This window comes from Podarcis liolepis (assembly GCF_965112155.1).
Source record: "Podarcis liolepis genome assembly, chromosome: 8".
NCBI lineage: Eukaryota > Metazoa > Chordata > Lepidosauria > Squamata > Lacertidae > Podarcis > Podarcis liolepis.
The window spans coordinates 6,858,945-6,885,287 of NC_139560.1; the positions used below are offsets into that span (position 1 = coordinate 6,858,945).

The 26,343-nt window shown below is 41.7% G+C and overlaps 1 protein-coding gene and 1 long non-coding RNA gene across 5 annotated transcripts in view; one reads left to right on the forward strand and one right to left on the reverse strand.

The window, feature by feature from the left end:
- Positions 1 to 26,343, forward strand: part of TRAPPC9 (trafficking protein particle complex subunit 9) — a 262,165-nt gene that overhangs the window by 47,777 nt on the left and 188,045 nt on the right. For all 4 annotated transcript variants that reach the window (XR_014529074.1, XM_083516565.1, XM_083516567.1 and 1 more), the window contains 2 exons: positions 22,229 to 22,371; positions 25,985 to 26,095. Coding sequence is in view for 3 of the 4 variants with exons in the window: in XM_083516565.1 (XP_083372691.1) it covers positions 22,229 to 22,371; positions 25,985 to 26,095 (254 nt within the window). In the remaining variant the exon portion in view is untranslated. The remainder of the gene's footprint in view (positions 1 to 22,228; positions 22,372 to 25,984; positions 26,096 to 26,343) is intronic.
- Positions 11,086 to 21,104, reverse strand: LOC310713273. The gene is made up of 3 exons (XR_014529174.1): positions 20,997 to 21,104; positions 11,274 to 11,329; positions 11,086 to 11,217 (listed from the first exon to the last, which is right to left on the reverse strand). It is a non-coding gene; the product is annotated as an uncharacterized lncRNA (long non-coding RNA).

Genomic DNA, 26,343 nt, shown 5'->3' on the forward strand with positions numbered 1-26,343 from the left:
TGGTGATGGGAGCCTGAAGTAAGACATTTGTGAAGGTAGGTTGTGCTCATTTGTCAGTGTGGCCCTCTGCCAAAACCATTTCCTGACCAGGGCTTCAATAAAAATATAAACTTTGCTTTGCTATACAGTGAATTATTTTCAAAATGTATATTGGAACTACACATAACATGTTCCTCTCATGAAAGTTTAACTTGGAGGAGGAGAAGAAGAAAAAAATTCTTTGAGAATGAAAATATCTTCAGAATGTGTTTCTTAATTATGAGTAATGGATGCAGAGACCATAAATAAAATATTGAGGTACATTTGAATATTTGGTTTGGACCTGTGTGACACATATAAATGACGATAAACAAATGTGTATTAAAAAGTTGCAGCAATAATAAAGTGATAATGTCTTCAATAGGAACACCTCAAGGATTGATTGCGTGAAATTTCAGTGTTCAAACCTGACTGCATGGTGGCATCTGACAGGGTCTTACGTTAAATGAAAAACATTAAAGATCCCACTGAGTATGCACTAAAGTTTGGTGCCTCTCAAGTAACGTAGTGGACCCTGGAAACAGTTTTGAGAGACAAAACTGTTTTACTTTGTCTTACTGACAATATTGAAAAGCCCTTTGCTTCTTGAATTGTGGAATATCTGAAACTATATATTGTAACCAACATCTTCAATTTGTCTTGCAAAGTTGTTCAAGTTGGTTGAATTAAGATGAAACTCAAAACGGACAGCAGAACTCATGAGATTTATGACATTGAAAGTTAGTTTCATGTGAGGGGAAAGTATTTCAAGAGTTTTTGCACATCCAGCTTTGATGGATGATGGAACATAAATTGGTCACAAGAGCTTCAAACAGTTGACAGTGATTTAAAAGACTTAAGGACCGATTTCTGGGTCAATATTTTCTGATGGACATGTTAGTTAGAGTTACTGTTATACCTACACCCAATTAACTGTAACCAGAAGAGGAGAGGTGTGCTATGGGCATGCTTTCAAGCCCTTCTCTCATACATGCAAGCAAGAAGGCTAGAAACTCTTCTATTTGCTAGTTTTCTTGTTCTGAACCAGAGCAGTTAATTAACAGCTTCAGAACAAGTAAGCATATTATTATTAATTAAATTTGTATATCACTCTTCATCCGTCGAACTCAGGGCAGTTCACAACATAAAAATACAATATAAAAACACAAAGTACATGATAAAAACAAGTACAAAAAAAAACACCACAAACCCATAATCCATAACATGTCTGGAGGCAGTTGGAGGATGGATAGCGGTTAACAGACTGAGGTTGAATCCCGACAAGACACAAGTACTGTTTTGGGGGGACAGGGTGTGGGCCTTCCTGGTCCTGAATGGAGTAACTGTGCTCCTGAAGGACCAGGTGCACAGCCTGGGAGTAATTTTGGACCCATAGCTGTCCATGGAGGCAGAGATCAAAGCTGTGTCCAAGGCAGCTGTTTACCAGCTTCATCTGGTACGGAAGCTGTGACCCTACCTGCCCGCCGACTGTCTTGCCAGAGTGGTGCATGCTCTGGTTATCTCCCGCTTGGAGTACTGCAATGCACTCTATGTCGGGCTACCTTTGAAGGTGACTCGGAAACTACAACTAATCCAGAATGCAGCAGCTAGACATTGCTTCCCAGTATGTTTCCAAGCACAATTCAAAGAGTTGGTGTGGACCTTTAAAGCCCTAAATGGCCTTGGCCCAGTATACCTGAAGGTGCATCTCCACCCCCATCATTCTGCCTGTACACTGAGGTCCAGCTCCGAGGGCCTTCTGGTGGTTCCCTCACTGCGAGAAGCAAGGTTACAGGGAACCAGGTAGAGGGCCTTCTCAGTAGTAGCGCCCGCCCTGTGGAACACCCTCCTACCAGATGCCAAGGAAATAAACAACTATCTGGCTTTTAGGAGACATCTGAAGGCAACCCTGTACAGGAAATTTTTAATGTCTAATTTTCACAATGTTTTATGTGCTGTAAGCTGCTCAGAGTAGCTGGGGAAACCCAGCCAGATGGGTGGGGTATAAATAATAAAATTATTATTATTAACCCATAACCCCTCCCCCACCCCTCCCACAAAAACATTTAGAAGATGTTAATCAGCCAGAGGGGTTGAACACGTTGCAGTAATCTAACCTACAGGTTACCAGAGTATAGACAACAGTAGTCAGGCTATCCCTGTCCAGATACGGGCATGGCTGGGCCACCAGTTGAAGCTGATGGAAGACACTCCATGCCATTGAAACCACCTGAGCCTCAAACTACAGTGAAGGATCCAGAAGTACGCACCTTCTCCTTCAGAGGGAGCAATCAGGGGTGATCATGTCAATGGCCCAAGCCATTTGGATGCTCAAGAGGTAGAATCATAGAATCATAGAGTTGGAAGAGACCACAAGGGCCATTGAGTCCAACCCCCTGCCAAGCAGGAAACGGTCCAGAAGCACAAGTCATATCAGCCAGAAAATCTCCCAGAGCCATCTGGAAGCCCACTGGATCCACCAGACTCTGAGGGTCGACCATCCTAATAAGTCCCCTGTCTCTGCAGAGGGTAAAAGGTGCTGAAAGCCTAAATCTCAACAGGAAGTGATCTGACACAAAAAATACATGCCCAGGTAAAGGGTTCTAGCCTAAGTCTCTGTTGCATGCTAGATTCTATATGCAGGGGATGTTTCCATATTGTGTAGTGTTCATTCATGTGAGTCTTTCTCTGCAGCATGAAATGGCATGGAACAGACATAGATTTCCCCTATCATCTGTTTGTGAGAATTCTGCTTTTCTCAAAACAGGAAGGAAGTACAGAAAAGGGCAATCTAGACTTTATTCAGACTGCCTTGGGGTTGTCACCATTGAACATTATGCTCCTGATCACATGTGGCAGGAAGAATCTATGTTGCTTTGGGGACTGACAGGCAGTCAGCATTTGCTACCAGAATTGCTAATCGTGTTCAGCTCCTTAAAAATCTACATTTCCCATCTTGGGTTTCGTGTTTTTTTTTAATGCATATCAAATTGCTTCGTTGATATTTAAAGCTCTTCTATTGATGCGTATCTTTGTGACCACATAATTCCTTCTGCTCTGATGTAGGGATCTAGGGTCTTGTAAAGCTCTTGTTTTGATGACCCCTAGACATTTGAAATTGCAGAGCAGAATGAATATAATTACCCATTTGGAATTTAGTCAGGGCATGAGGGTTAATGTCTCTTCTTCCCTTGCAAAAAGTCATTGGGGAGATTTTAATGATAGTGTCGGGCTATCCAGTTATCTCTGTATCATTTGAAATATGATGCTTTCATCAGTGGTAGCCTAATGCAACATTGCAGTAGTATTTCAGTGCTGGGACAGACTACAAATTCTTGAGACACTAGCAGGTTTATATTTCTTGTGGGTCGTTGTTGTGTCCCCCACCTCCCAATGACTGCATGCACAGTTCTTGTGCTATCTTCTCAGTGCTACGGTCTTCTCCAAAATCTCATGTAGAGTTTCCGATTGTTCATCACCCCATCTTTCCTTCGTTTTCCCCAAACTGCCTTCTTGCAATTTTCTATCACGTCATTGGCATTTATTGGCTCTACCCTGAGCACCTTCTTATACGGAGAGAGTTCATAAGCCGGTTTGGGGAAAGGTAAAGACATGAAAGGTGATGATGCTGCATTTATTATGGTTCACTGCTTAAGGTTTAACAAGCATTCAGTGATGTTAGTGACAGGATGCTTGCACTTCAATTGAGTCAGCAGTTCTCCAGCCTGACAGATGGCCTAGGACGAGAAAAGGACACACAAATGAGAAACCAGCAGCTTGGGTAGGTACAGTGAGCTAATCTATTAGAGCAGTGTGGTCATCCAGACGTTGTTGGGCTTCAACTTCCCTCTGCTCCAGCTAACGTGGTCCATGGGATTGAAGTTGTAGATCAACATCATCAGGAAGGCCAGAGGTGCTCCTCATTCTTGTATCAGAGTATATTTTTTTAATAAGATATTTATTAAAGTTTCAGAAATAAAAAAAGAAGTTACAATAGTAATAATAAGAAAAAGAAGAAGAATAAAAAAAGAAAAAAGAGAGTACAAAATACGAAAAAAGTAAAAACAATTAAAAACAAATCAATCTTTCCATATCTTGTCTTTCATTCACTTGTTTCCCTAACCTCCTCACACCTCCCCTTTTTTGTATTCCAGTTCAGTAAGTTAATTCAGCAAATCCTTTCCCTCTTTGTTTTTATCTTAAACCTTTGTCTTAATATGTAATAACTGTATATTCTCATCTGTTAACAGTCCATTTTTACATACTCCTTATAACATTGCTGCTAAAGACCCCTTAACTTCATTCCAACATCATTCTAACGTTCATTAATTTTACAGTATTTCTGTAGATAGTCTTTAAATTTCTTTCAATCTTCTTCCACCGACTCTTCTCCCTGGTCTCGGATTCTGCCAGTCATTTCCGCCAGTTCCATATAGTCCATCACCTTCATCTGCCATTCTTCCAGGGTGGGTAGATCATGTGTCTTCCAATTCTTGTATCAGAGTAAAGGCTTTTTAGGGTTGATTTTAACTTGACATTCTTGAAAGCGCTACAGTTCCTTAATAGTGGTACCTTGAACATATGTAACAAGTGAGCAGCGTGGGAGAATGGGAAAACACTCGAATACTGCTCTGTGTGATGCGGTATTAATTAATATGAGCACAGGACACCAACTTATTAAGATCTGTAAGAAAACTCTGCTTTGGATCATCATTTAAAGAGAGTTGTATTGCTGTGGGAAGGAGCAAGGCCTCAACTTCCGTTACCCTAAGGCAGCAGAAGAGAAGCTTTCATAGCCCAAGGGATTGTTTTCCTTGTGGGTAACCTTTGCATACTAGCTGTAAGTGGGGCCAAAGTGAAAACGTGGTCATGGTGGAAGCCATACCCATGCCTCATTCCTACACATCTAGATATTGGGTTCACACTTCCTTATTGTGCACTGAGAAAGGGGGTTTCTTTTTTTTTTTTCTTTTGGAAAAGCAACAGCTTGCTGATGGAGGAAGAGAGTGACCTCTTCCCGCATTGGCAGCAAGTTTCTGCCAGCCTGACCTCTCTTCCCTGCAGTGTCCTTCTGATCAGTGGGGTTGGGATGGGGGGAATGTGAAGTATCATCCTCCACTTCACATTCCCCCGTGATCTCCTCCTACCTGATTGATGGGGAGGTCTAATGAAATATTTAATCTCCATATCCTGACTTCTCCAATTTTAGCCAAACCAATCACCCCCATAGCTCCCACAAAAGGTAAGGGTGCTTTGTTGTTGTTTAGTTTGTTGTTGTTGTTTAGTCGTTTAGTCGTGTCCGACTCTTCGTGACTCTGTGGACCAGAGCACACCAGGCACTCCTGTCTTCCACTGCCTCCCGCAGTTTGGTCAAACTCATGCTGGTAGCTTCGAAGACACTATCCAACCATCTCGTCCTCTGTTGTCCCCTTCTCCTTGTGCCCTCCATCTTTCCCCACATCAGGGTCTTTTCCAGGGAGTCTTCTCTTCTCATGAGGTGGCCAAAGTATTGGAGCCTCAGCTTCAGGATCTGTCCTTCCAGTGAGCACTCAGGGCTGATTTCCTTCAGAATGGATAGGTTTGATCTTCTTGCAGTCCATGGGACTCTCAAGAGTCTCCTCCACACCATAATTCAAAAGCATCCATTCTTCAGCGATCAGCCTTCTTTATGGTCCAGCTCTCAATTCCATACCTCACTAAGGGTGCTACCCCCGCTTAAGAATCTTAATGATTCTGGTATTTAACTGCTTAGGAATAGTAAAGATTCTGATTAATTTTTTTAGCATGACTCAGGATAGTGAACAACCGCCCTTAAATAATCATTTAAAAATCAAACACGCTCTCATAGTAGTTCTTTCCCTTTGCTTCTGCAGCTTTCCTGAGTGTGGTGCTGCTGACTCGCATTAGCTGTTTTTAACTTAATATAATAAAAGGGGTTGTGTTAAAAATTGATTTCCAACTATGCTGATATTGGACACAGAGTGCCAGTGCAATCCTTCAGTGTGTACAGATAAAAGGGGGAGGGAGAGATCATGCTGAAGTTCCCAGTTCCTTATATGCCCGAAAGTTCAAGACTATATTGCCAACTTGAAGAAGAATGTAATGGCGGTTACCAGCATAGTAGAGTATGCACATATTACTCTAAGTTCCTAAAGCAATAAACTATAAATCTTAGCAGAATAAGCCATGCTTGTTGGGTGATCTAGCCAACTAATGGATTCAGATAGTCTTTGGAGTAGCTGTTTTAAAATGTGGTCCATTATGTTGGAGTAGCTGTTTTAAAATGTGGTCCATTATGATAGAATAAGGCTCTCTGAAGCAGTTTCATAGGATATTGTTCTGCATGTTCTGAAATCAGATGTGAACTAAGGACCCTTGCTAGTTTTCAGGTGTGGACTTGGTCAAGTGTCTAGTTCATGTAATTGGCTATGTAAGTGATAGTGTGAACAAAACATGATTAGTGCAGGGTGGAATCTACACACATACAAAAAACGCTGTCAAAATGCTTTTTTTTTTTAAAAAAAAAGTTTTGAAAAATACATTGAATTTTGCATGGCTCACTTTTGCCATCTAGTGTCACATTTGTATATTGCTAATATAAATAATTTTGCAATTGTGGCATGATAATGGTTGGATTGAGATATGGGATCTTTTTTAAAGGTGGACACTTAAAATCTTACAAAGGAATTAGTATTGGAATGGGAGAGCACCTGCTGCAATTCTTTCAGTATCTACAAATGAGACACATAGCCAAATGCCTCATTTTAAAATGTGGCACATTATGCGAGAGAGAACAGATTTTGAAAATGTAATGGCTAAAGGGCAAAGACCAAAGTTATTGAGTAAGCTATGTGATATTATTATAGCTAATGATATTTCCGTCAACACATATTAAAGCAGATGTGAACAGTATTTGAATAATGAGATCCTGCTAGATGCATGGAAGTAGATAGGGCAATATGTCCCACAGGAAATAAATATTAATCTTAAAGTTATTTTTTTATATAAACTTCTTATCTGTTGGTATTTGAGACCTTCAAGGTTGAAATAAATAAACATAGGCACAAATAATAAGTGTTGGGAATGAGAAGCACTAAATGCTGATATGCTCCATATATTCTGGTCTTGCCCCTGAATAAAGATCATTTTGATAAATATTATAAAAGGAAAGGAAAGCATTCCAGGTTATATGCTGCCAGCAAATTTCTTAGCTGTTCTGTTTTGTTACGCAGAAGGTCTGGTTTTGCCAGAAGATAAAGAAATTACCATTTGCCTCTTAACAGCTGCATGGATAACAAGTTCTAAATGGAGGGAAGAAACAAACCCCAAACTCCTTCACCAAGTAGTAAAAATTCATAAATTAAATAATAGAATTATAATGAGGGAAGATAAGCAATCTAATAATTTATTTATTAAAAAATGGAGTGTGTTTATTAGGTACTGGTGGAATGAGACATAAAGAAAACATTTTACCATATATACTGGGCTGGCATGTGCAATGGTTATTTGGAAGTCTCCCCCCCCAGCCTTTACAGTCATGCCTCGGGTTGAAGTAGCTTCAGGTTAAGCATTTTCGGGTTGTGCTCCGTGGCGACCTAGAAGTAATGGAGCACGTTACTTCCAGGTTTCGCCACTTGTGCATGTGCAGACGCTCAAAATGATGTCACGCGCGTGCGCAGAAGCGTTGAAATACAACCCGCGCAGATGCGCAGTCACATGTTACGTTCTACTCAGGATGCAAATGGGGCTGTGGAACGGATCCCGTTCGCATCCAGAGGTACCACTATACTTCCTTTTCTTATTCTTTTATTCCTTGCTTTTATTATTACTTGTAGTTGGCCATTTGGTTATGCTCGTATTTGTCACCTTTAACACCCACAGTGGTACTTCGGGTTAAGAACTTAATTCGTTCTGGAGGTCCGTTCTTAACTTGAAACTGTTCTTAACCTGAGGTACCACTTTAGCTAATGGGGCCTCCCACTGCGGCCACGCGATTTTTGTTGTCATCCTGGAGCAAAGTTCTTAACCCGAGGTACTATTTCTGGGTTAGCGGAGTCTGTAACCTGAAGCATATGTAACCTGAAGCGCCTATAACCCGAGGTACCACTGTATTTTGTAATCTATTGCGGTAGTGCGCAATGGGTCAGTGTGTCTGGCTGTTAACCAGATGTTTGGTGGTTTGAGCCCACACTGGGATGGCTGTGGGCCGGATTCCTGCATTGCAGGGGGGTTGGACTAGATGACCCTCAGGTCCTTTCCAACTTTATGGTTCTAAGTTGCAGTACTAATCTAACTACCAGTGCCCCTCAGTATTCCTAACGTTAACTGTAGTCTGCATATGGTGCCTTGGCCTACTTGGTATCCTGATCTGTTAAAGTTGTTTACTCTGAAAGATGCTTCTCTTGTCATCTTTTCTATAACATATTTATACCAATAATAATGATAATGATAATGATGCTGCTGCTGCTGCTGATAATAATAATAATAATAATAATAATAATAATAATAATAATAATAAATATATTTATACCCCGCCCATCTGGCTGGGTTTCCCCAGCCACTCTGGGTGGCTCCCAACAGAATAAAATAGCGATAAAATATCAAACATTAAAAGCCTCCCTAAACAGGGCTACCTTCAGATCTGTTCTAAAAGTCAGATAGTTGTCTATTTCCTTGACATCTGATGGGAGGACGTTCCACAGGGCAGGCACCACTACCGAGAAGGCCCTCTTTCCATGGTTCCCTGTAACCTCACTTCTCACAGGGAGGGAACTGCCAGAAGGCCCTCAGAGCTGGACCTCAGTGTCCGGGCTGGGTGATGGAGGTGGAGACGCTCCTTCAGGTATACTGGACCAAGGCCGTTTAGGGCTTTCAAGGTCAGCACCAACACTTTGAATTGTGCTCGGAAATGTACTGGGAGCCAGTGTAGGTCTTTCAGGACCGGTGTTATATGGTCTCGGCTGCCACACATAATTTATTGATCCACGTGTTCCCTGGATTAGCATTTCCTAAACTGTGGTTTGTGAGTCTCAGGTGGGTTGCAAAGCCTGTACAAGTGGGACTCAGATTTTTTTTTTATAAGTAAACCCATGTTGTTATAAAGAAAACCACCACTTAGTCCATTCTTCCGTACTTTACTGCATTGAGTTTCTGGCACAGGTTATTGCAGTCTCAAACAGATGGTAAGGCAAGAGTACAGGGTTTCTCTTGATTTCCATCTGATAGCAAGTTAGTGGGCCACAGGACATAAAACCCTCTTACTTATAGGAACCAGTGGTGTGATTAGCAAGCAGAGCTTTTGCTGAGAAGTCGTCTTCCAGAGAATAGAGATGAGCTGTTACCTGCACAAAAGAAAACACTCAGACAAAACAAAAACAGAACTTCTATGCCTCAGAAGTTATTGTGTGAAGGAACCAAACCATGTTAGCCATGTTTGGTAAGATGGATGCTGGAAAAGTAATTTGCAGATTCAGGACATGGGCTTATTTTACAGTTCCAAGAACCACCACACCAGATCCATAAGACCTTGGTCAGATCATTCCGGCTCCAAACAGATGAATAAGAGAAAAAAGGGCACTGCTACTCAAAGCTTAGCCATGACTTAATCTGAGCTAAGGATCAGGCCCAAAACTCTGATGGGAGGACGTTCTAAGATGGTGAATATCATTGTTAATGGGTGTTGTGTTGGCATCAGTCTGTTTCAGGAGACAATGGAAGAGGGTGCCTTAGGGGGAAAGGTCAAACCATTGGAGAGATCCAGCACCTCCTGTGACTGACATGTGTTGCAGGTTAATGAATGTTAATGAATACCCCAGTGATATATTTTGAATGAATTATCAAAGCATACTTGCTAATGATGAATATTTGAGAATATGTTGAATACACAGTAAAAACTGAAGATTTTCTCCATGTTTTCCTTGGTTTGTCTTGCTCTATTACAAAATAATTTTACTGAAAGCACTTTCTAGTACTTTCAGCAACAAACCACAGATTCATGCATGTATTCATAGCCTTTTCAGGAACAGAAAACAAAATCTCTAGATCCCTGGTTAATACAGCAGAATTGCAGAATGCCGGTAAGGTTTCCTGCTATGCATCTAGGTATGCTAGTTTAACATCGCATCTGATTTGAAAGGCTCAAATTTCCCTCTGCCAATATATTTTCTTTTCCTCCTTAAAAACAAAAACAAAATATCCATTAACTTCATTGCTGTAACTCATGATGATCTAAATGTATTGCAAAGTGGAATCCCCAGAAGTTGGCAAACTATAGCCTGGGGATTAAATTGAGTGTGACCATGCAGTTGCTATATACTTGATTACTTGGCTAACATAAAGTTCTCAAAGATGACTCACTGTTTGGGAGTTTCAGTCTGATATTTTTATTAAATTCTGAAAGAGAGCTGACACAGTAGCGTGATCTTTAATAAGCATTTGTAGGATTTTGGGTGCAGAGGTTTTGAGACTCGGTTTCAGGGAACCCTTCTTGTATTGATTTATCTGTCAAAGACTGTTGTCTGTTGCAGAGGATTCTGGCAAATGTGTATTTGGTTTCACCCTCACCCCATCTAAAATGAGAGCACAACCTCCTGGAATACACTCAAGTCTCCCGTGACTGCACATTAGCTGTGTTCGGATGGTAGCATCGCAGTTTAATAAGCTGAAATAGGAAGAAATGTTTGCCCATACTTGCAGCCCCTTCCGTACTCACTTCTTGGCAGGCCGTGATTACGGTAATTCCAGAAGTCTTATAGTTCCGGTTTTATCCAAACAGGGGAGTTGGGGTTGGTTACTGTAGTTCTGAACCCAGCCAGGATCGTAAATCATGCTTTGAAGCTGGTTTAAGGTTCTGTCTGCTCCTGATTCTGACAACCATAGTTTACCATTTCAGTTAAAATGGGAAGCTATAGTTAATTAAAGACTTCTGCATTTCATTGAGATGCCACGAGTTAGACACTTGCACATGACCTTTTGCACATGGAAATGTGCAAAAGGCTCATTCATATCTCATATTAAACCAAAATACGGCCATCAGAGAAGGTGAGGAATGGTTATGCAAGTTATACGATATATACAATATACGATATCTTTATTGTCATTGTCCCATACAGAACAATGAAATTGAAAAACTACGTAAAACATTCAAAAACCCCTAAAAACTCTGAAACCCCATTTTAAAATACACTATACTATACTATACTATACTATACTATACTATACTATACTATACTATTACTATACTATACTATAAAAACCCCTAAAAACTCTGAAACCCCATTTTAAAATACACTATGCTATACTAAAAAATACACTATACTAAAAAATACACTATACTATAGAGACCCCTTATGCTGCATTTAGAACCAGAATTGCATTTGCATATAAACTGTTTCTCAGACGGCTAGTCCTGGCCTTTATAACCCTATGCCTTCTTACAGAAGGCAGAAGCTGAAAGAGATCATTTCCGGGGTGCGTACTATCCTGCGCTATCTCTGCTGTTTTCTTATGGCACCTGGCAGCATAGATTTGATCTAAAGTGGGAAGAGTGCACCCAATATTCCAGAAAGCCAAGTTGGCTTTGTGGTAGGGTTGTGTCCTGTTACTAATCCCACAGAACTCTTATGTTTCCCAAGACGTCGTTTGAAACCCAGTGGTTTTTTTAAAAAGCCTTCACTAGTTTGGGTTATTCAGCTTCTGTATGTTGCCATAAGACCTTGTCCAGTCATATGCATTTGGCAACCTATATATCACTGTAAGAGCAGCTGCAGTTTTATCTCATTAGCTAATGTACATGCAGTACTGCATGCCAGCTCTGTGTTGTATCTGAGTATTATTCTGCTCACACTTTCAATCGTTTCAAGCAAGGCTATTTTTAGCCAGCTGAAATTTAAAACATTCCTTCTACCTTCGGGGGCAAGGGGACTTTATTGAGATACAGAGCATAACTCAAGATGGATCCTGTTGCTAAATGGTCTGACAAGGGGAGGCAGGGGGGGGAAAGGACAATACTGCATTATTTAATTCCCAAGGCATACATTATGCAGAATCTATATTTAGTTTTCCCCAGTTGCTACTACCACTGTATTATTATTACACAAAGGGATGATGCAATTTCATTGTTCAGTGAGTTGATAAGACATAAATGCAGATGAATGAACTAGACGATGAATGTGGGATACTGCATGTTGCTTCTGAAATTCAGCTTGTGTGCACTGCATCTGAGGGAAAGCTACAGAACTATGTAGGCAATTGCGTCTTAAAATGTTGGGTCAGCATGCAGTTACCGTAATAACTGTTTTAGTTCTCAAGGGCAGCAGACACCATGAAAGGCCATCTTGCCTTAAATAGACAAATTGTAATGACTATTTTAAGCGTTTAAAACAGACACACACACACACTTGGGATTTAGTTCCTTGGACTTTCACGTCATTGTTATAGCTGCCTCAGGATTTCAGATTTATTCGACTGGAGGGCAGATGGCCACAATGCTGAGCAAGGGGCATCATGGCAATTCACATCACCTGTTTTATGTGGGATTTTGGTGTACACATAGAAGGTTGTTGCTTTGCGAGGAAATGCAGCATTTTTAAAAGACTATATGGAAGTAGATTTTGGTATTTTGCTGTCATACAATCATCTACTACGTGAAGTAAGCACCATTGAGATTAGTGAGGCTTGCTACCAATGTAATTGGTACAGGATTGTAGTCTGAATCTTCTTCACAGCTCAGTATAGTTCGCACTAATTGGTGACTGCAGTGTTACACACACTGGCTGTGTTTGCGCATAAAACTCAGTCATGGTTTAGTGCTAAGTGCATGAGGTTTCACGAACCCTAGGCAAAGCATCAAGCTTATGATAATATTCTTTTAAATATTAAATAAATAATTTATTATTTCTTCCCCACCCCTCTGGCAGGGTTTCTCTCTCCAGTTCCGTCAAGTGTAGAGAATGACTAGTTTAGTTTTTGCTTTCAAGTAACCTCTCATGATTCCGGAATTAAGATTGCCGGAAGAAACATAAACAACCTCAGATATGCAGATGACACAACATTGATGGCAGAAAGTGAGGAATTAAAGCACCTTTTAATGAGGGTGAAAGAGGAGAGCGCAAAATATGGTTTAAAGCTCAACATCAAAAAAAGAAGATCATGGCCACTGGTCCCATCACCTCCTGGCAAATAGAAGGGGAAGAAATGGAGGCAGTGAGAGATTTTACTTTCTTGGGCTCCATGATCACTGCAGATGGTGACAGCAGCCACGAAATTAAAAGGCACCTGCTTCTTGGGAGAAAAGCAATGACAAACCAAGACAGCATCTTAAAAAGCAGAGATATCACCTTGCCAACAAAGGTCCGTATCATTAAAGCTATGGTTTTCCCAGTAGTGATGTATGGAAGTGAGAGCTGGACCATAAAGAAGTCTGATCGCCGAAGAATGGATGCTTTTGAATTCTGGTGCTGGAGGAGACTCTTGAGTGTCCCATGGACTGCAAGAAGATCAAACCTCTCCATTCTGAAGGAAATCAGCCCTGAGTGCTCACTTGAAGGACAGATCCTGAAGCTGAGGCTCCAATACTTTGGCCACCTCATGAGAAGAGAAGACTCCCTGGAAAAGACCCTGATGTTGGGAAATTTAAGAATGAATTTTAATCTGCTACTGTTTGAGTTATGGTACTGGAGGAGACTCTTGAGAGTCCCATGGACTGCAAAAAAGATCAAGCCTATCCATTCTTAAGGAAATCAGATCTGAGTGTTCAGTGGAAGGACAGGTGAAGGCTGTGAAGCTGAGGCTCCAAGACTTTGGCCACCTCATGACTCCCTGGAAAAGACCCTGATGTTGGGAAAGATTGAGGGCATAAGGAGAAGGGGACGACAGAGGACGAGATGGTTGGACAGTGTTCTTGAAGCTACCAGCGTGAGTTTGACCAAACTGTGGGAGGCAGTGGAAGGCAGGAGTGCCTGGCGTGCTCTGGTCCATGGGGTCACGAAGAGTCGGACACGACTAAACGACTAAACGACAACAACCTCTCATGATTATATGCATACCCCATCTTTCCTCCAAGGAGGTCGAGGTGGTGCACGTGGTTCTCCCCCTCTCCATTTATCCTCACAGAAGCCCTATGAAGTAGGCTGGGTTAAGAGACAATGGCCTTTCCAAGGTCACCCAGTGAGTTTCGTGGCTGAGAAGGAATTTGAACCCTTGCCTCCTAGGACCTAGTCCAGTGCCCTAACTACCTCACTGGCTCTCTAAAACATGGTTTAGCTGTACAATGAAGCTGGGTGAAGTTTCACAGGAGATTAAGACCCTCTTCAGAGGAAAAACCCTCTACAGCTCTTTTTCTGAATTGCCCATCTCAAGCAACACTTGCAAATGCTTCCTTTGGCATGCTTAGATTTTTATTGGTAAATGTTGCGTGAAGTGGGTTCAGTGGCATGGAGTACCTTAGGCAAGTTCCGACTGGTTTGCCAGCTATGGCCATTCCTGGACAGAGGTGACCTAAGCCACAGTGACACATGCCTTGGTAACCTCCCATTTGGATTACTGTGGTGTGGTTTCTGTGAGGCTGCCCTTGAAAATGGTTTGGAAGCTGCCATCAGTGCAGAACACAGCTGCCAGAATGTTGACTGGGGCAGCTAGCAGAGACCATACTGTATAACATAGAACCCGAGGGATCTCCATTGATTGTTTGCTTCCTGGCTGAATTTAAGGTGCTGGTGCTGCACTGTAAAGCCCTAAACATCTTAGAACCCAAATCTTGGAACCCAGGTATCTGGAAGAGGCCCTTCTCCAGCGTCCTTTGTGGTGGCACCCAAATTGCAGAATGCCCCCTCTTTTGGAATTTCATCATTAGGCTAAAGATCTGTTCGCATGGCAATTTCTGCAGTTCTGGTTTTTTTTGTTTTTGTTTGTACTGAAGTTTTAATAATAATAATAATAATAATAATAATAATAATAATAATAATAATAATATTTATACCCCGCCCTCCCCGGCCGAGACTGGGCTCAGGGCGACTAACACCAAATATACAGTACATTAAAAACATAAAATCAAACGATTAGTTTAAAATACAATTAGAATCACTTTTAAAATCAAAATAAAATTAAGTAGGAACCCACAAATCATAACTGTAGGGGTAAGGAATTAAAAGTTCACCAGGCCCGGCTGCTCGTGCTGGTCCCATATGGGCCAATAGAGAGAGCCAAAGAGGCCACTTACATACAGGGTCCCATAGAAATAAAGGGGATAGACTGGGCCTGGACCAAAGGCCTGGCGGGACAGCTCTGTCTTGCAGGCCCTGTGGAAATATGTCAAATCCTGCAGGGCCCTGATCTCTTGTGACAGAGCGTTCCACCAGACTGGGGCCAGGGCTGAAAAGGCTCTGGCCCTGGTCGAGGCCAGTCTAACCTCCTTGAGGCCCGGGACCTCCAAAGTATTATTATTTGTGGACCGTAAGGTCCTCCGTGGGACATACCAGGAGAGGCGGTCCTGTACGTACGAGGGTCCTAGGCTGTATAGGGCTTTAAAGGTTAAAACCGGCACTTTGAACCTGACCCTGTACTCTACCAGGAGCCAGTGCAGCTGGTGTAGCATTGGATGAATGTAGTCCCGTGGCAAGGACCTCCTAAGGAGCCTCGCCTCAGCGTTCTGTACCCACTGGAGTTTCTGGGTCAGCTTCAAGGGCAGCCCTGCATAGAGCGAATTACAATAATCAAGCCTGGAGGTGACTGTCGCATGGGTCACTGTGGCCAGGTCGGGGCGAGAAAGGTAAGGGACCAGCTGCTTAGCACGGTGGAGGTGGACAAATGCCACCTTTGCCGCAGTTGCAACCTTGCGCCTCCATAGAAAGGGAGGCTTCGGCTGGGGAGGGCGGGATATAAATAAAAATTTATTATTATTATTACACCCAAACTCCTGACAGAAGGCGTTGGCACAAATTGAGCCCCCGCAAGAGATGGGAGCTTTAATTCTGTTTAGCTCTTCACTGTAGAATTGTTCTTGTTTCGATTGCATTATAACAAACCATGGGGTCACATGATGAAGAGGGTGCTAAAAGATGCTTAAATAAGTATAATCCCTGCATGTACACTTCAGGTTCTGGTTCTATAAATTAAGGGCATAATCTTCCCTGTGTTTTCTCCAAAGTCATTTACTCGTGGGGATTATGTGCATGTTGTGAGCTGAAACTGCCATTCATCAAATTAATCGTGTTTCTATAAATTGGTTCTACAGTGTATTTTAGATATATTTTAAGTGCTATGAATGGGCTTCTAGCTGTGAAGGGTGCATTAAGGTTAATGGACATTGCACAGTAAGATCATTGTTACTTTGCAGCAAATTTACCTCGCTGCAGGTGACCACTGCTTTGTGACACAGCTTGAAGTACCTCGAGAATAAGAGATACTGTATAAAAATGCAGTATTCTGCCCCCAACAACTTCTCATAGAAAGCCGCTAAGCCATTCATTGTTATTCTTTCCCCATGTCCAGACTAAAGTAATTCACTTTTTTAAAAATTCACATTTTTAAAGAACTCTTTGTGTGGGTCAGCAAATGTTGTCTCTTGCTGTATTCATGGTCTTCTATGACGACAAATTCATAGAATCAGAAGGGAAGGGCCATTGGATGCACAAAGTAGCTCATGCTCTGAGATAGAAGTCTTACCACTTCTGTGTGCCTGCATCTTGCTATTAGAGCCATGCCCCAGGGATTCTTCAGGCTCTGAAGGCTGGCTCACTTTAAAAAGCTGTTTGAGCTAGCATATACCAGGCTCAACATGAACATGTGAGGATAAGAAAGTGTTGTGACTCTCCTCTTCTTCTTTGGCGATCACTCGTAGCCAAATAAGAATGTCTTCCATGAACACGGTCTTAACGGTGTGCCCGTAAGTGACTGTGGAAGCCAGTTCTGGATCCACATGTCCTTCCACAGTGGGGAGATACTAGCTTTCCGGGAGGGAGTTGTTCATGGTGAGGGTTTGCCAAGCGTGCCTTCCTCTTAGTGTGTTTCTCCCTTTCGTCCTGAGTTTGAGTGTCTAAATGAGTGAGCTGATAAACAATAGTTATACAAATTCTGGAGGAGCTTAAAGGACCTGATCAGGAAACAAAAAAGTACCACAAGTATCTTCAAGAACCAGGAATGAGACCAAAGTGAGCTCAACAAATGACATTCTCTGGTGGTTCTAGGCTGCGACAGTCTTTATTTTAGAAAGTGCCTCCTCTTTGTAGATCAACAGGGCTTCTAGCAGGAATGACACTGAGAAGAGCGGTTTCTCTGCTCCCCTATCTATCTTTCTTACTTCGCCAGACCTTTATTAGGCATTACAAGTATAAAGGTAAAGGGACCCCTGACCATTAGGTCCAGTTGTGACCGACTCTGGGGTTGTGGCACTCATCTCGCTTTATTGGCTGAGGGAGCCGGCGTACAGCTTCCGGGTCATGTGGCCAGCATGACTAAGCCACTTCTGGCGAACCAGAGCAGCGCATGGAAACACCATTTCCTTTCCCAATGGAGAAGTACCTATTTATCTACTTGCACTTTGACGTGCTTTTGAACTGCTAGGTTGGCAGGAGCAGGGACCGAGCAACGGGAGCTCATCCCGTTGCGGGGATTCGAACCGCCAACCTTCTGATCGGCAAGTCCTAGGCTCTGTGGTTTAACCCACAGCGCCACCCGCGTCCCTCTACAAGTATAGGCCATCATAAAACATTAGATATAAAAATTAAAAATATATACAAATAAGAGGTAGAATCTGATATTTCATTGTGCCGTGATGTTAGACTGCCCCCAAAATGGGAATAGCATACCTTTGTGTAGCTGAAAAGTAGAAAAGAAAATGTTCTACAATGCCCAGCACATTCAAAGAACATCCACAATGTTTATCATTTCTGGGGATGTTTAAATATCTGCCCTTGACTAATTCCGAGGGGGAAATGTTCAATCGGCCTAACATAAAGGCCCTGTGTTGGACTGGAATTATTAATTTTGAGATATATGTCACCCTGTTATCTGTTGTATTAAAACCATAGAATTTGGAAGAGCAAATTTTATTTACAGCTGACTCAATGTTTTGTTTTCAGTGTTCCTTAATCTGGTTTGAATATTGAGATAAATATATTGCTCACTTGAATTATACAAGAGTTCCAAGTCAGTACCAATATATCTGATTTTGCTATGTAAGAGTTGGAAGCGTCTGGATTTATAAGTGTCCTTAAGTAAGTCAGAGAGCAGACTCGAAGTTTGACAACGAAAATGGCAGTGCAACCAGGATTTTATAGTGCTAGCTCACACCCAGTATTCCATCGTGTTTATACCTAGTTCTGCACACATCGTCTCATACTTGCTTGAACTTGGGAGCCCCAGGATACATCTCAATCAACTTGACTGTATCTTATCTAAATCACTATTAGCTTGAAAAATCTGAATAGCAGCTGGTATAAGTTGGTTACCTTTCTGAAAATAAAAGCGAGCTACTGCTGAGGAGGTACACTTTGCCTGTTTTATAGCACTTGTGCAATGGTTTGACCAACCTGAGTTGCTCTGGAATAAAATTATCTGTGCATCTTTACTTGCTGGATCTATTGTCCCCTTATTTCCCATTTCTCTAATTTCCGGGAATTACAGAAGACCAGAATTTTTGTGTTCTGCTACCATATCAGCTTTGCCAGGCTAGAAGCAGTAGAGTTCTGGCATCGATTGTATCTCAATTATTGTGACCACCTTCAATTTTTCCTTTGTATTTATAGTTTATTTCTTTTGTGTGTGAGATGCGCCCTTTCAGGCACAATGCTCTGGTTGTGCCTTACCATAAAGTTTGATGGAAGTGGCATCACTGAGAAGAGAAGAGGGTTCTTATGGAAAGATGGCTTTCCTTTCCTGGTGCAGCTTCTGTGGTTGGCGCCCCTTTCTTTTGCATAGAAGCTAAACAGGCTAATGTTGCTGAACCAAAACAGGCTAATGGGCATCACTGTCCAGCTGCCCATCTTCACTCATCTTGTCAGGAAAAAGCATCAATGCAAGAGCAAGCTGCAGGTGTCTGGAATGCAAAACAGGATGTTGATGTATGGGACTGTACTATTGGAACAAAGGAGCAGTCTATTCAGTGTACTGTGCACCGGATGTTAGCTCAGAGTGTCATCTGACCTGTACTGGAAGTACAGGCGTGGAGTTTTCTGACTCTACTGTTGAGAGATTGGAGAGTGCAGACGTGTTTCTCTGTACTGCTGTGAAGACAGAAATAAAAGGCATGTAAATAGATTTCTGTCTGTCTCTTTCCCCACCCTGGGGGAAGCAGGGAGGAGGGAGAAAGGGTGTGTCCCTCTCACGCTGAGTGGGATCGCCGATAGAGGCCTCGCCTGTATCCTGCCGGGAGACGCAGACGGGGAGGTCAACAAGGAACTCAAGCCGGGTGCCTGGAGAGTGGCCAGTTCCTCTGATAGTGCTTGAGATTCCGACACATCTCTCCACCTTTGGGGTGGAAATGAGGCAGAGTGGTTGCTTAACCACAATGGACCTGCAAGCTGCTAACTCCCATTGAGAGAGACAGAGGAAGTAGCTCTGCTACCCAGGAGCTGAGGCACATATTGGAGACCAACAAGTGTTTTTCTTTCTCTCCATCTGAAAGGGTTTCGCTCTGCTTTGCTTCAGGCCTCTCAACATGATTGAAAGACCTGAAAATAGGCCCTTCTGCTCATAAATCTGTTGATAAATGGATGACAGTTTAGGAGCTTCTTGCGAAGTAGACCTTAGTCCACAAAAGCTTATGCCATAATACATGTGTTAGATTTTAAGGTGCCACAGAACTCTTTGTTGTTTAAGTAGCCAAGGCATTTTCCATTTCAAGAAAGCTGAGCAAACATCCATATATTCTTACTTGTTAGCATATTTTTCCTAATCCTTTGTGAAGATGCAAAAATGGTGCATGAAATCACTCAAATAGCATAATTCCTGACTTCAAAACGAGAACTCCTAAGCATCTTGCATTGAAGTAACTTCAGGCAGTGAGTATGGAAAACTGCCTCTAATAGCTGTACTTTAACACTGACAAATTACCTATGGACGTTCTGATGCATTTCCAGTAATTTGGTTTCTATTCCAAACACCAGCAGGTCATTCTAGTGCTCTGACACCTGCTGGCCTTCAAGGCAAGATGTCCCAGAGACATCTCTAGTCCTCAAAGCCCCAATATGATATTTTGAATGATTTAAGCAATGCTAGATTTTCAGTGGCAAACATGGGAATCTTAACCCCATGCGTTTGCCTGACATGCAAAGTTTTGGGGCTGGCTTACTTCTGGGTTGAACAGGTTCTCCCCTTTGGCACTGGTTGCTCCTGGCACTTTTAAATTCTAGCCATGCCTTCTGGCAGCAATTTAAGTGAAAGACCAGATCTTGGCAATACCTATAGCTGTGTTGCGGGCTGCCAGTTTGAACAGGGAGCTGAGATGGAAGTGGGAAACATGCATATTGTGCAAGACTTTAGTCTCAGCTGTGTTTTTCTAGTGGCACCTGGTAACCAAGGCAGATTCGCTGCCAAAAGATGTTTGCTGAAATCATTACTTGGGGCACAGTTTCAATTTTGCATTTCCCTTCTTTTGAAATTCAAACTCAGTGGTGATTTTAAGTGAGAGAAAAGCAGTGGACACTTAGGACTCAGTCAAGGGATGGGGAGAAGAAAGCCAAGCTACAAAGTTTGATGGTCTCCCTGAGGATGGTGCTGTGGAGCCCCAGATGTTTGCCCAAAGGCCTAGCACTAATGGAGCTGTTTTTTTATGTAGGAGTTTCATTAAAAACACATCAACTTCAGCATTTGTTTTTGTTTCTTGGATTCTGCAATTGTTTCACTTTCTTTTTCTTCCATGTAGAAGAAAGCACTTCAAAGGAATTCAGTTTTGCTATTCAATCGGTTTTGTACAGGTTGCCCTGCATAACAGCAGGACATCATCAGTTTTGGGATATAGAACAAAAGAGTGAAATCTGTACAGTGGTGCCCCGCAAGACGAATGCCTCGCAAGACGGAAAACCCGCTAGACGAAAGGGTTTTCCGTTTTTGAGCTGCTTCGCAAGACGAATTTCCCTATGGGCTTGCTTTGCAAGACGAAAACGTCTTGCGAGTGTTCCGATTTTTTTCCGCTCCCCCCTTTTCTAAGCCGCTAAGCCGCTAATAGCCTTTTAGCCTCTAAGCCGCTAAGCCTTTAATAGCCGCTAATCCGCTAAACCGCTAATAGTGCTAATCCGCTAAGCCGCTAATAGGGTTGCTTCGCAAGACGAAAAAACCGCTAGACGAAGAGACTCGCGGAACGGATTATTTTCGTCTTGCGAGGCACCACTGTACTTTGCCACACTTTACGAAATATTATGTCACCAGCAAAAATTTTTTTTAAAAAAATTCAATACTACAAGTTTGTCTTAAGCAATGTCAGCTTTCTTAAACTGCCGATTTTAACTCAGCATTTTGTTAACCTGGAAATGTTTGTAGGGTGTTTTTCTTCATTTTTGAATGTATTGCCTAATGATTATTTTCTAGACATGACATTCATAGTTGCACAAGTTGTCCAGTTTCTATGTTGTGGTGATGTAAGATTAGCCATGCTGTGTATCATTTGATTGTGATTAAGCAAAAAAACAAATTGTGTGACTGTGTGAAATCAGATATAAGGTTAGCTAAGTTACAACAGATATACCCATAAATTTCAAGGTAGAGTTAATCGTCTGTGAATGCAGGCTTATTCTTCCTTAGCTCTCTGGTGAAACAGTGCCACATTATTGTGAGCCAATGTCCTACTTTACCACAGGTGCTTAAAGCAATGGAAGTACAGTAAAGTGCAGGAATGACACCAGTAGTTCTGAATTTGGTGCATAATGAAACAATTGCATGTCCCTGTTCATTTACCAAATGGAATCCATTCATAGTAAATCCAATTACCTAAAATATGGTTGTGTGAATTTGTTTTTAAATTGCATTTATAGGTGGTCTCCCCCCCCCTTTTAAGGCAGATGTTATGATGTACCATAGCTGACTGTGATCTTTGAGATCATCCTGTTATATTTCCTAAAGCCCCTGTTGCATTTCCATCTGGGTAGCCAGAGCAGTATTGTTAGTGGAAGCACAAAGTGATACTTGGTGCTCAGCAATGGAAAGGTGATAGAAATCAACTGTATATTTTATTATAGAAAAAAAAGCAGATTTAAACTTTTTACTGTTGTTTTTGTAGACGCTGGAAGCCATCTTGAACTTCAAATACTCAGGAGGTCCAGGACATGTCGATGGCTATTACAGGAACTTGTCTCTGGGACTTCATGTAGATGTGGAGCCGTCTGTCTTCTTTACACGTGTTAGTACTCTGCCTGCAACAAGGTGTGTTATTTTTAAAAAGCTTACTTTTGTGTGGGAAGGGGGAAGGGTTCACATCTGTGAACTGGTGTTATTTTTTTAAAAAAACAGCTTGTTTCTCAGTTTATGATCCACAATGTCTGCTGATTGTAAGACTTGAGCACTGTAAATTATGAAACAAAGTATTATTTGTTTTAAACTAGTGTGATTAATTTTGCTTGAAATCACATATTTGTATTAGTTATGAGCTACTTACGAATTTTTGCCTAGCTTTTAAAAAGTTGTTTACAGTATTTGCACCCTGGTTTTCCATATCTGTTTTCAAAGCAATTTACAAATAGTACTAAAGTGGCTTTTAAAAAAGATAATAATTGCAGATTGGAGAGATTAAGTAATCATATCATCAGTTTCGGAGTGGCTCTGCTAGAAAGTACTCATCCATCTTCTTCTTTGGAATCCATCTCTTAACTTGGGTGCATATGGTTAGATGGCCATCTGTCATGGATACTTTAGCTGAGATTCTTGAATTGCAGGGGGTTGAACTAGATGACCCTTGGGTCCCTTCCAACTCTAAGATTCTATGATTACCTTTCTGTCATGTTCTCACATTGCAGTTGTCAGTAGTCCACTTTAATGTATCCTGACCATTATTTCCCTATGTTCCTGTCAGTCATAATACAAATCAGCGGACAGTTTCAAAAATTGTATATTCCTAATACATATTCCTTTGTTTTACTACAAAGGAATTTCAGAAATAGACTGGAAAGAGAAGCTGCTGAATTGCAACTCATTACCAAACTCAAAACCATGGAGAGACCTGGTCTGAACAGAGACATTGGATTCTTATCTCATTATACATGACTAAGCCATTTTTCACCTTTTCACCCCTTGCCTTTTCCTGTAAGACCTATTGCAGTCATTAAGAGTCGTCAACAGGCTCATCTCAGCTATCTGCCAATCTCCCATTCCCACCACCTTTCTGAGTAATACCCCTCCCCACCTTCTCAGTATATAGAAGGATCTGGCAACTTCTGTTTCAGTGTATCTGAATAAGTGTGCATGCACACGAAAGCTCATACCAAGAACTAACTTAGTTGGTCTTTAAGGTGCTACTGGAAGGAATTTTTTTATTTTGTATATTCCTAAGTAATCTAACTGTGTTCAAGCCCTAGTTCTGCAATGTGATCCTGGTGATTGGACATAACCACCACACTTTAGGCTCTCTGTTTCGTATCTGCTTACCCTTCTTGAGTCTTGGTCTTCATCAGAGCCTGGAGACTCCTGTTCCACAGCACAGTGGCAAGGCCACAATACGGATACCTCATTAATTGCTGGGAACATCAACCTTGCCATGTGGAAATCCCTTGCAGACGACCGCAGTGCCTGTAGACAGACAGTCAGGCTATGCATCCAGCCACTCTTAACTCATCTCGCTAGTCCAGTTCCCAGGAATGCTTGACTCTCCTGTCTGCCTGTATTTCATTTTTAGCAAAAAATACACAGCCACTCTCTAGTTCTCACATGGAGATTTCCCTAAAAAAACCATTGACCTTTTCATAGAAACAGCCAGCATTCTGTAACAGAATCATTCCTTTCAGCAGTTACAGTGTTTATGACCATCCCATGACAACATAGCAGGCTTAGACTCTTCCACCCGTGAAGAGCGGTGGAAGAACCTAACAGCAGAAGACAGCCGCTTCTCAGTTTATTTTTTTGTCATGCAGCATGGGTATAATATACCTTCTATTGGTTTCATGCATTATGAAATAGAACATTTCTGCCTGTTGGGAAAAATTTGGCGGAGTTCAGCTGCTTCTCCTAATGCCAAAAATTCAACAAATCTGCCTCTTTCCAAACTGGAGCAGTCTGTCATTCGGTTCAGTTAAATTTTATGAGTTTCTATTTTAGCGTTGCTAATGAATAAAGCAATAGTAGTTGCCTGTCTCATCTCCTCTACTCAATTGAATTTAGTTTTTTCTCTCTCTCTCCCAGTGATGAATGCTTTATATATTCATTTGCTGATGAAATGTTTTTCAATGCTTGAAGATTTTATCAAGTTATGATAGCACTGTAATAGATTTTAATTCTTTAAAAAATGGTGCTTTCTCAAAATGACTTGAGTAAACCTAGAATGTGTCAGATATGCACATCTAGTGAAGAAGTATGGTTAAGGCAAATGGAGAATTAAAAAGTTTAAGGGCATTGTGTGACTCATTATCCAAGCACAGTTACTTATAACCCTGATACCAAATGCATGAGATCATACATCCATGCTGTAGCCCTAATGATCTGGATTTAGGGCCATCAGCTAGTTACAAACACTGTTATTGTTTAGTCCTTTAGTCGTGTCCGACTCTTCATGACCCCATGAACCAGAGCACGCCAGGCATTCCTTTCTTCCACTACCTCCCACAGTTTGGTCAAACTCATGCTGGTAGCTTCAAGAACACTGTCCAACCATCTTGTCCTCTGTCGTCCCCTTCTCCTTGTGCCCTCAATCTTTCCCAACATCAGGGTCTTTTCTCTTCTCATGAGGTGGCCAAAGTATTGGCGCCTCAGCTTCAGGATCTGTCCTTCCACTGAACACTCAGATCTGATTTCCTTCAGAATGGATAGGCTTGATCTTCTTGCAGTCCATGGGACTCTCAAGAGTCTCCTCCAGCACCATAACTCAAACAGTAGCAGATTAAAATTCATTCTTAAATTGTACATTCTTCCCTCTGATACTCTCACTGTTAGTTCAATAGGGTGATTTTTAACAAAATAAGAATTGCCTTAATGGATCCTGACAACCCAGCCCTTAATCTCACCCTAACAGATACCACTGGAGTAGAGATTCAGCCTGTTTTGTATGAGGTTGTACTCCCTTTGAGAAACGTGGTTTGCAGCTTGGCAGTGCTCCTAAATACAGCTTTACATCTGGATGATCATGATGTGGCAGTGACCAGCAATGCTTTTGCTCAGTTTAGGCTAGTATACTGGCTGCACCCAGTCCTGATCCTGGGTACAGTGCCTTAGTTTCATCAATGTTGGATTACTGTAATGTGCTCTGCAATGTGACTCCCTTTGGTTTGTGCATACTCCTTCTCCTCCAGCATAGCTGAGAGGATGAGTTCAGACACCCTAACTATGGGTTTCCATGCCTTTAATTGTGGATTCCCATGTTATCCACACCAGAAATGGCAGCTCGTGTTAACTATGGTTAGTTTAAACAAGCCAGCTAGAGAAATCAGTTTGAGCTGTTTTAAACTAACCATGATAACTTGAATCACAGTTTGAGTTTACACATGACACAAGAAGCCACAGTTAACTAAAACTGAAAGCAAACATCTCCATGCTCATCTCAGTTGTGTGGGAGGAGGAAGAGAGCACCTGATACCTGAAGGAAGCTGACATCTCATTAAACCATAGTTTACTGTGATACTTGAATTTGAACAGTGACGGGGACATGATAACTAAAATGTTAAATAGTCACTGCTCTGAGAAGTGCTGAGATTTGCTGCAATGGAAAAAGAACACTGACTTGATCACAGACTGTTCCTTTCCTTTAATAATAACGATTAATGTTTTCCTGTTATCGTAACTCTGTGATGATTGTTAAAACCTCAACATTGTTTGTTTAAATCTCTTCAAACAGTACCCGCCAGTGCCATCTCCTCCTTGATGTCTTCAACTCAACAGAACATGAGCTCACAGTTAGTGCAAAGAACAATGAAGATCTAGTTTTGCATGCTGGGGAATGCCAGCGGTAAGTTCAGAGACGAAACACAGCTTCTTAGTTTCATCCCCTTCTTTCTTTCATGTCCTCCTGTGTGCTACATCTCTGTCTCACCTTGAATGCAAGAGGCTCAGAGGCTCAGCAGTGCATGTGATTAATAAGTAGTCCCCTGTAAATATAATTGACTAGTTTGAGACATCTTAACTTGAAAGTTTTCTTAGCACAATTTACACATAGATGACATGTGTGGGGAAACAGAAAGAAATAGACATTTTGTT